General features: G+C 40.7%; 2 protein-coding genes across 2 annotated transcripts in view; both read right to left on the reverse strand.

Moving 5' to 3' along the window:
• Window positions 1-2,618: 2,618 nt before the first annotated feature.
• best4 (bestrophin 4) lies at window positions 2,619-6,697 on the reverse strand. Its single transcript, XM_063016909.1, has 9 exons — window positions 6,537-6,697; window positions 6,273-6,367; window positions 5,179-5,412; window positions 4,926-5,080; window positions 4,678-4,755; window positions 4,429-4,584; window positions 3,846-3,926; window positions 3,586-3,725; window positions 2,619-3,075 (listed from the first exon to the last, which is right to left on the reverse strand). The coding sequence occupies exons 1-9, from the start codon at window positions 6,686-6,688 to the stop codon at window positions 2,763-2,765; spliced, it is 1,404 nt and encodes a 467-aa protein (XP_062872979.1). The 5' UTR covers window positions 6,689-6,697; the 3' UTR covers window positions 2,619-2,762.
• A 4,320-nt stretch (window positions 6,698-11,017) lies between these two features.
• Window positions 11,018-11,261, reverse strand: part of si:ch211-106k21.5 (SLIT and NTRK-like protein 6) — a 6,050-nt gene continuing 5,806 nt past the window's right edge. Inside the window, exon 3 of the mRNA XM_063016743.1 lies at window positions 11,018-11,261. This exon is cut by the window's right edge and continues 1,127 nt beyond it. Coding sequence (XP_062872813.1) covers window positions 11,226-11,261 — 36 coding nt within the window. The 3' untranslated portion in view covers window positions 11,018-11,225.

An 11,261-nucleotide genomic window follows, 5' to 3' on the forward strand; every position in this document is an offset into this window, starting at 1 on the left:
TCAGAGTAAATGTGTTGGTGATGGACTGAGGGCATTAAACCCTATTTTAACTCATTCATTTTAGCAGTTTGTGTGTTTCTAGTTGGTAAGAATACCAGCACATAAACGACCTGATAAATGTTTTAATCCCAGTGTGGTGCAGCATTCTGACCACCAGCTCGCAAACAACATGCGTGTCCTGTCACTTTATTTTTGGTGGACTCTCAGAAGAAACAATTTTTAACAAAACCCCGTGTACCAGAAGTTTCAGCACTAATAAAGAAATTGAAGAAAATTGAGCAACAGTGAAACAATTATTTTCTTTATTATTATTTGTGTTAATGTTGAGTTAAAATATCTAGAACCGTTAATTGGGGTATACATACTGGTGCTGGTCATAAAATTGGAATATCATGAAAAAGTTGATTTATTTCAGTAATTCCATTCAAAAAGTGAAACTTGTATATTATATTCATTCATTACACACAGACTGATCTATTTCAAATGTTTATTTCTTTTAATGTTGATGATTATAACTGACAACTAATGAAATCCCCAAATTCAGTATCTTAGAAAATTAGAATATTATTTAAGACCAATACAAAAAAAGGATTTTTAGAAATGTTGGCCAACTGAAAAGTATGAAGATGAAAAGTATGAGCATGTGCAGACCTCAATACTTAGTTGGGGCTCCTTTTGCCTGGATTACTGCAGCAATGTGGCGTGGCATGGAGTCCATCAGTCTGTGGCACTGCTCAGGTGTTATGAGAGCCCAGGTTGCTCTGATAGTGGCCTTCAGCTCTTCTGAATTGTTGGGTCTGGCGTATCGCATCTTCCTCTTCACAAAAGGTCAGGCGAGTTTGCTGGTCAGTTAAGAACAGGGATACCATGGTCCTTAAACCAGGTACTGGTAGCTTTGGCACTGTGTGCAGGTGCCAAGTCCTGTTGGAAAATGAAATCTGCATCTCCATAAAGTTGGTCAGCAGCAGGAAGCATGAAGTGCTCTAAAACTTCCTGGTAGACGGCTGCGTCGACCTTGGACCTCAGAAAACACAGTGGACCGACACCAGCAGATGACATGGCACTCCAAACCATCACTGACTGTGGAAACTTTACACTGGACCTCAAGCAACGTGGATTCTGTGCCTCTCCTCTCTTCCTCCAGACTCTGGGACCTTGATTTCCAAAGGTAATGCAAAATTTACTTTCATCAGAGAACATAACTTTGGACCACTCAGGAGTCCTTTTTGTCTTTAGCCCAGGCGAGATGCTTCTGACGCTGTCTCGTTCAAGAGTGGCTCGACACAAGGAATGCGACAGCTGAAACCCATGTCTTGCATACGTCTGTGCGTGGTGGTTCTTGAAGCACTGACTCCAGCTGCAGTCCACTCTTTGTGAATCTCCCCCACATTTTTGAATGGGTTTTGTTTCACAATCCTCTCCAGGGTGCGGTTATCCCTATTGCTTGTACACTTTTTTCTACCACATCTTTTCCTTCCCTTCGCCTCTCTATTAATGTGCTTGGACACAGAGCTCTGTGAACAGCCAGCCTCTTTAGCAATGACCTTTTGTGTCTTGCCCTCCTTGTGCAAGGTGTCAATGGTCGTCTTTTGGAGAGCTGTCAAGTCAGCAGTCTTCCCCATGATTGTGTAGCCTACAGAACTAGACTGAGAGACCATTTAAAGGCCTTTGCAGGTGTTTTGAGTTAATTAGCTGATTAGCGTGTGGCACCAGGTGTCTTCAATATTGTACCTTGTCACAATATTCTAATTTTCTGAGATACTGAATTTGGGGTTTTCATTAGTTGTCAGTTATAATCATCAACATTAAAAGAAATAAACATTTGAAATATATCAGTCTGTGTGTAATGAATGAATATAATATACAAGTTTCACTTTTTGAATGGAATTACTGAAATAAATCAACTTTTTCATGATATTCCAATTTTATGACCAGCACCAGTATATGAGGTGAGAACGTTGATTCTACAGCTAAAGTTCATAAGTTTTAATGAACTGGAACTGTGATGATCTTAGATCCCTGGATCGTGACCCCATAGAAAACCTGTAGTGGAGCTAAAGAGAGGAACTCTGGAGTGATTGTGTACAGAGGAATGATTTCAGATTCCCTGCTCTGTTCTCTCCAGCCTTACAGGATTTTATAGAAGACTAAACATCATAATCACAATATTAATAGAAATGAAGAGAAATCACTTTGTTCTGAATGTTGTAGATTTTAATCTTTAATCCTGAACGTTCAGGGTGGCAGTGAAGTACACTAACCCACTACCACTGAGATCTGGAATGTGATTGGCTAATGTCTGTAGGGGGAGGGGTGGTTGTTGCCTAAAACAGTATAGCTGTTGGGGAGGGGACTTGTCAGCGCTCTCAGTGCAGGTCACAAGCCTATAGTATATTTATATAGTATATACAGTATATAGTAATTTGAGGGTCACGTCAGGAAGAGCATCTGGTATAAACACTCCTGCCTACTTAGAACACATCAGAACTTCTGTATGATTACTACAGTAAGTTTATAATGCAGCAGTGTAAAAATGTTTTCACCCCCTGACGGTCTGAGAGAACTCCAGTAAAAACACCCCACAGTTTCTAACGTTTATTTAAAGAGGAACAATTAAATACTTTTAATAATTAAAAGCTTGTTTTATACCGGAGCTCATAAACCTGTACCAATGACATCAGTGTTTCTGTATCAACATAATAAGAACTCAGTAAAGTGTAACTGATGTTTTGTTGTAGAACATTTAGTGATTGTAGAGTTCTTTAGTTCTGATGAGGTTCTGATGAAGCATGAATGAGGTCTGACTGATGGTCCTGAGGATCTTTCTGCTCCAGTCTGATGGAACACTGGTCCTGGATCTGTACTGGTGCTGCTGGATCAGATTTATTCAGCATGATGTTTGTAACGTCTGAATCTTTATGATCTGGAGAATCATCAGTGTTTGATCTGCAGCAGCAGCAGAACCGTCCTGATCTTCCTCCGTTCTTCTTCTGTTTTGTTGCTGCTGGAGGCCAAACCATCACCGGCTGCTGCTGATAATCCACCAGTTCATCCTCCTCGTCTTCATCACTCACCCTGATAAACAGTATATATAAAATATTATAATTAATAACATATTTCATTAGTGCTCTTCCAGATGATCATGATTCAGGAACAGTTTTATTTCTGGAAGGTTTTAAAGCTTCTCATCAGTGATAAAACACAGAAATGATGGATTATAGGGTGCTATCAGCCGGTTGGGCATCTACATGCACTCATGAATGGCTGTGATTTGCTGGATCTCGATGGGAGCAGCAGCTCATGTAACTATGTTTAGGGGACCAACAGTGGCAACTTTGTGATGGTGGGGCTTGAACCAGCAACCTGACGATTACTAGTCCAGTACCCTAACTGATGAGCCACTGCCGCCCTGTAGAGGACATGTTTACATTCTGATACTAACAGTCTGAAAATAAAAATCACGATAGGGAATAAAATCATAAAAAAGGGTCAGGAGTCTCAGATCAGGATCAGAAATATTCAGGTGTTTTTGTAAGATGATTTTCGGGCCGCTTTAACATTAAATACAGAGGCGAGGGCGTGTACCTCATGTCGTAGGTGGAACCCATGAAGATGGGTCGTCCTGCTGAAGCAAACGGGCGGCTGAAGGACTTTTCAGTCCAGTATTTATCCTTCTGGAGAGGAGGGAGGTTCTGATGCATCTCGTCCACCGCCAGCATGGAGACCTGAATCACAGATCCAGAATCTACTGAACACCAGCGCTTACATCACCCAGCGTTCAGGAACGTGTGCCAGTGTCGGCTGATGTGATGATCTGAATGTTATGAAGTGTTGTGTGTGATAACCTGGATGTTTCGATCAATCAGCTGGTTGGTTTCAAAATCATCGTCGTCTTCTCCAAACGGGTTAATGATCAACTCTCCAACCTGAAGATGAACACATGAACACGCGTCAGGTTTCTACAGTCTACAGGGGAAAGAACCACGTCAGTACAGAGTTCTGGACCGTTCTGGACCTGTCTGGATGGAGTTCTGGATCATGTTATGGTTGTGGTGCTGCTTCGGGTGTGTAGGGTGGGTGTTGGTGTTGGTTGGTTATGGTGTTGGTTCGGGTGTGTAGGGTGAGTGTGTAGGGTGGGTGTTGGTGTTGGTTGGTTCGGGTGTGTAGGGTGAGTGTGTGGGGTGGGTGTTGGTGTTGGTTGGTTATGGTGTTGGTTCGGGTGTGTAGGGTGGGTGTTGGTGTTGGTTGGTTATGGTGTTGGTTCGGGTGTGTAGGGTGAGTGTGTGGGGTGGGTGTTGGTGTTGGTTGGTTTGGGTGTTGGTGATGGTGGGTGTCTAGGGTGGGTGGGTGGGTTCAGACTGTGTTCAGGTGACTGATGATTCTAACAGATCAGCGGTGGTTAAATAATAAAAAGTTTTCATGCCCCACCTTGAGCCAGCCAGCGTAGAAGAAGAACTCGAGCAGGGTGAAGATGGGCACGTACAGATCCAGGTGAACTTTATGTTCATCTAATTTCTCTGGTCTCACAAACTGTCGTCCAATCAGACAGAACGCAAAGAACGAATACACGGCTATAGTGACCACCTACAAACACACACACACATTTACAGTGGATTTAAAAGGTATTCACTCAGGTAGAGAGAGAGAGAGTGTGTGTGTGTGTGTGTGTGATGGTACCTGAGTGTACACCAGTGGAATGCTGATCCAGTCATAATGGAAGAGCATGCTGCATTTACCTCGGTAATTATTCAACTCCTGCACACACACACACAAAAATATAAATAATAATTAAGTGAGATATTTAACAATAAAATAATGAATAAAAAATGAAAATCTTATATTTTATTATTATTATTTTGTTATTAATACATTATTGTTATATATTTAATAAGTATTAATTTTGTTATTATTATTTATGAACTCACGTCCATCAGGAGCCTCAGAGCCACGTCATCTTTAACTCGCCCCTCCTGTCTGGCCTGCGACGCTAAATTACTGAACCAGGCCAGCGGCATCCAGTATTTATTAAAATCTGAGTTCAGGTGATTCAGAACTTTCAGTTCGTCCTCCGTCATAAATCCTGCAAACAGGAAACATCTCAGGAATTATTATCATTAATAAACGAGTTAAATATGGACGCCGTTCTTCTGTTCTATAAAAACTTTAGGGAGTCGTTACCCGCCTCCACCACGTCCTCCAGCTGGTGGAAGCGTTTGCGTACGCGGGTGCTGATGGAGCGCAAGATGAGGATGGAGGACAGGTTGGCGTATCTCATCAGGGTTCTTCTCAGCAGGCGTCCGCGCTCGTCTGTACCGTGAACGTTACCGGAGACGACCATCATCAGGTTATCAGGGAGAGGAAAACTGGTGTACTGACCCCACCAACGCTGGAACGCTTGAGTCACGTAAAACCCTGAAACACAAAAACGTTAAAACATAAACGATACGATAAAGCTTCTGTACTGACGCGCCGGGTGTGACGTCCCACTGTGACCCCACTGAAGGGGAAGTTATGAGTCGAACCTGGTACTGTGGTGGACCGAGTTCCTCATGAGAATCAGAAGCTTGTTTTAAAGAACACAAAGAATTTAATTTTTATTTCTTTTACAGCTTCTTAATTCAGTGTAAAATATAAAACCGTCTAAAACCAATTCTGTCACCTGAACTTCAGCAGGATGAACGTGGTGACATTTCTGATCTCTCTGAGCTTCACCCCACTGCTGGGTTCAGACCAGCCCTGATCTACCTCACAGAACTCATCAAACCTCGTTCTGAACCTCGTATACCCTTATAGCCACAAATCTCGTCTTAATCCACCAATCAGAAGCTGAGGAAGATGAGCGTGAAGGTTCTTCTCTGTACCAGAGCTCAGGTGGAGGGGTGAACTTCCCCTGTCTGTTCCAACAGTAGAGATGATTGAAGATCTTTATCAGCTCTTTACTAAAGAACGTACTGACGCTTCAGAGCAACCTTCAGTTCTTCAGTTCTAACCTCCAACTGGTTCTATCAGGGTTCTAGCAGATCTCACACTGGAACTTCAACATTACATCAACTCTTTAGTCTGATTCTGCCTCCGTCCCAATTTTTTGGAGCATAAAAGAGTTATAAAAGAGTAAAATTATTTAAATATTCTGGGGTTTTTTGCTGCAGCGAGTAAAAACAGTTTAAGATTTACAGAAACTAAGAGAATTGTATTCATAAATCCACCTTCTGCACCACAGTTACTCAGATATTAATAATAAATAAATGTTATTTATATTATTCAGAACTCACCCAGAACAAAAGACATCGGGATTAATTTAGCAAATTTGTTGCAGTGACGAGCAGCTCGTTCAAACACGCCCATCTGATCTTCAGTGAGGAAACATCTAACACACACACACACACACAATATACACGCAATACACACACACCACACACACACACACACACACATATATATACAATAAACACTAATGATAGCACTGTAGATTGCTGATATATAAACAATATTAATATATAATTTGATATTTGAACATTATAGATCGTTGATGTTACCTGTACAGAACACTGAAGGTGGCGTACGCGCTGCAGAACACCAGGAACTCTTTATACAGGAGTTTATAAATACTTCCTCTCCATCTGAACAGCAGTTTGGTGAATCCAGCAAATCTGGCGTTGGCCACCTCCAGCGTGTAGGAGACCGTCATGTTCCTCACCACGTTCCTCACCACGTTCCCTCCTCAGAACCTGCAGCATCAGAGTCATTTACTCTCTGTGGAACTCAGAGTGCATCCAAAATATTCACCACCACCCCCAACCCTCTGTCTTTCATAACCAGAACACTAAACACCCATAATGGCATGTTTATCAGCAGTGACTCTACCTGAACACTGGAGGAACTTCAGCTCCAGAACTGCTTAAAATCAGACCCACTGATACTGGTTTCCAGTACTGGACTAAACTGTTCAGGTCCTGAACTCACTTTTACAAAACGCTTAATAAACTATTAATTTGTGTTAGAAGATTCTTTAATAATGTAAATATGATTAAACTCTTATTAAATAAATCACTATAATCTGTAAACATTGTAGCTGGATCTCCTACAGTAGATCACTGTTAGATTACAGGAATCCATCACTAATGATCTGTGAATTTGAACCAAAAGCTAAAGCTGATGATTTTGTTCTTACCCTCAGTGCTGTTGTGGATCAGGATGGTGTGAGATGGATCTCGACGCTGGGTTTGGGTTTTATACCCCCGCTGGGTGGCAGGACGTGTTCAGGTTGTGATTTGTGGTTTGGGAACCTGAGATATGATGAAGTTTAGAAGCTCTGTGAGTGATGGTGCTGCAGTTCTGCATTCCTGCAGCTAATAAACATCAAACTACACAAACTGTAACTACAGCGTTTAAAACACTGGAAATCTTTAACTAACTGGTTTTACTGGACTTCATTCTGGTCAGGGTCTCAGTGGGTCATGTTTCCCCTGGAATCAGTGTTACTGCATCATGTCCCCCTGACGGAGCCAATCTTGTCTGTATGTAGGTGCCCGACCAGAATAGCACCACCAGGGATTTGAACCCTGGATCCCAGCAGTAGTGCAGTAGTGTTATTTACTGCTGCACCACACCAGCGCCTGTTATAGATTTTATTATCATTAATATTAATAATAACGAGTCTGATTTACCTGGAATCACTGAGCACAGTAACACTCCGAACCCTGAACAGAACACCGTCCAACACAGGATTGTTTCAGTTCCAGGGACCCGGGTTCAGCTCTACACTGGTCCCTGTGTCTGTGACGTCCATGTGGGTCTCCTCTATTGATTCCTCCTATTTTTTCAAGTCATGCCAGTAGGTGGATTAATAAATAGAAATCCTGAACCATACACTGAACTCTAAGCTGAACCCCTGGTCCTAAATTCTGTCTCCAAAGTATAAGATTCATCTTAAGCACCAACAACAGTGATTCTCATCAAGTTTAGGTTGATTTTGGAACAAACTGTGGATTAATAAACATTTCAGGAGAGAAAATCAATAAAGAATCAATAAAGAATCAATAAAGAATCAGTTAATAATCAATACTGAGGTTTTGTATGATGAAGTGTAGGAGAGTGAATCTGTAATAATACAGTTCAGTATGATCGTGTCTGTTGGGTGAGTGTTGGAGGGGTGTGGATGTACTGATGACACTTCTGCTTCATTCTGATTTATGTTGGTTTGGAGAGTAAACACATAAATTCTCTGAACACTGAAGCTGTCGGTGCTGCTGTAGGGGTCAGGGGTCAGGGTCCCACTGAACATTCAATTCTCACATCATTATTTCACTTATTCTACCTGAAATTACCTAAAACAATGATTTATGCTTTACAATCCAAATAAAAGTCAAATGTAAAAAAATCTGCTGTTTAGTCAAAGAAATTATAAATCAATACACTTACTGGCAGACGACAAAAATAAAAAAAGAATCTCTAAACATTATAAAGCTTAAGAAGATTCAAAAGGAACCAAAATAACATTTAAATTAACTACACTAGTAAAATCACTGAAAATAAAAGTAATGACAAACAATACATAATTTCTATATTAATTTATTTTGATTAATTTAATCCTAATTTAAAAGGGATTATTTTTGGACAGGATAAAGAATGTTGGTGCAGCTACTGTTATTAATAGTTTATTACTCACTTCCGGGCGGCACAGTGGCTCGGTGGGTAGCACTGTCACCTCACAGCAAGAAGGTCCTGGGTTCAATCCCCAGGTGGGGCGGTCCGGGTCCTTTCTGTGTGGTTTTGCATGTTCTCCCCGTGTCTGTGTGGGTTTCCCCCCACAGTACAGAGGCGTGTAAGTGAGATGAACTGGAGACACTAAATTATTCATGACTGTGTTTCATATTAAACCTGAACTGATGAATCTTGTGTAAGCAGTAACGACCTGTCCTGTCATGAATGGAACCAAAAGTGTAAAACATCACGTTATAATCCTAATAAATAATAAATATTACTCTTTTCCTTATATGGCCACAACTTCCTATAGTTGCTAGGACACGCCCTCCTGTGATTGGTTGGTTTCACCAGTTCTAAATTTTACTTTATGGAACTCGTTTGTGTTTTATTCTTTAGGCGGATCTGAGATTGTTATTAAACCATAATAACCCCCCGAGGCTCCGATAGAAATGATTTCAATCTGCTTATAAAATAAGAATCATCGTTACTGTGATAAAACTGAAGATGAACTGCGCTGTCAGGTTTGCACCACCAGGGGGCGGTGTGAGTGTTACATTTACATTAGGAAGCGCTTTAATAGGAATTAAAGTACGTATAAACTGTACAGTAATAAAAAACTAACATTATTAAACCACTTCAGTTTTATTATTTAATCTATTATATAATCTTAAATCCACTTTACATTTACATACATCACAGCGTTTAGCTTTGTTCCTATAAACGCTCTTATTAATACTATAAAAACATAAAGGGAATTAAATCACTACATTAAAGTGTAAAAGTGTTTCGTGTTTTTGTTCTTCTGTCCTGAAGCTGCAGTTCTGTATAGAGGAACCATGTCAACCTCTCTGTGTACCTGCTTTACCGGTGTAACATTAGTAAAAGTGAGACAGCACCCAAAAGCCCAAGTTAAAAACAGAGGTAACAGGAACAGCAGGATTAACTGGCATCTGAAACACTACACTGTGATTAAACACACACACACACACACACACACACACACACACTCTCTCTCTCTCACACACACACTCGAGGATTATGAAGTGGGGTGGATGGTAGGTATGGTACGTGGTGTGTGGAGTGTAAATAGGGACACATTAAATTAAAAGTGTTTAAGAAAGTGTGGAGGAACAACCTGAGTATAGATATTACACACACACACACACCAGAATTAAATATTTATTTATTTCTGTGACCACATTTAATGAAAGATTAAAGAAACTGAGCTTGACGTGTCATCTGACTGTAATAAAAATCATTTTATTTCATTCATTCTATTTCATTTTGGGTGGAGCGGTTCTTTCTGTGTAGAGTTTTGCATGTTCTTCCTGTGTCTGTGTGACACAGTACAGTGTGTGTGTGTGTGTTGCCCTGTGATGAATTGATGACCTGTCTAAGGTGTTTCCTGCCTTTTGTCCAGTAAATCAGCCCCACTGTGACCCTGACCAGGATTAAGCGGTGATAACAGACAGTGAATACATGAATGACTGACTTCCTTGTGTAATAAATGATCATATTTTGGTTCTTTATGGAATTATTTATTTTATTAAAAAAACTTCTCACTCCTTTTAAATCAACTTCACACATCAGTGTGGTCTGAGCTTCTAAATCCTCCTGATCTGATCTGATGTGAGCAGTACAGGAGGAAACATCATTTATCTTTTCATTATTAGGACTGATTAGAACTTCCTGCTGATGGACCCGGACGGACGTTATTTCAGGTTCTCAGTTCAGGAGGAACTTCCCTAATTTACTCAGGAGGAGTAATCAGGAAAACATGTTCAATTCCACTTGTCTCAGACGCCTGAGATCTAAAACCTTCATTTTTATGGTTCTGTTTCTCAGGAGGGTCCGTCAGTCTGGATCTGTCGTCTCAGCTCTGTTCTTCAGTACCGGACGTTTTTTCGGGACGTGTCCACGTTCCAGTCATGAATGTTCATGTAGCGACACCAACCTGATTTGTTTAGCTGCATATCAGGGCCTTCGATACACTATATGGTCAAAATATGTGGACACCCGAACCTGACCTCAATAATATCTCATTTCAAAACTGTAAACATTAATATAACCCTAACCCTAACCCCCCCCCCCACATTAGTGCCAATTCATCCCAAAGGTGTTAGAGGACAGTGAAGAAGCTCCTCTACACCACAACTCATCAAACCTCACTGTGTAAATAGGGTACAACCATGCTGGGCCTTCCCTAAACTGTTGCCATATAGTGAAAAGCATATCATGTATTTTATATAACTGGTTTTAAACTGTATAACAATAAAACACTTAAACTCAATCATTAAAATGTGAGTCCACATACTTTTGGTGTCTTCATGACGGATTTTTAATGTAAATCAGCTTCATAAAAATAAAAAAATTATCAAAATAATAAAAATACAAAAATAAAGAATCAGAGTTTGGAGTTTTTAAACGTTTCTGTGTTACTGTAGAGAAACTTCTGGAGCTTCTGTATTTTAGGTCACAGTGAGGATGAAGCTAGTCGTGACTCTCGGGGTTTTTGGGGATCAGGACAGGTCCACGTCCTCGTACTCACCATGGTC

This window comes from Trichomycterus rosablanca, chromosome 20, assembly GCF_030014385.1.
Source record: "Trichomycterus rosablanca isolate fTriRos1 chromosome 20, fTriRos1.hap1, whole genome shotgun sequence".
Lineage (NCBI taxonomy): Eukaryota > Metazoa > Chordata > Actinopteri > Siluriformes > Trichomycteridae > Trichomycterus > Trichomycterus rosablanca.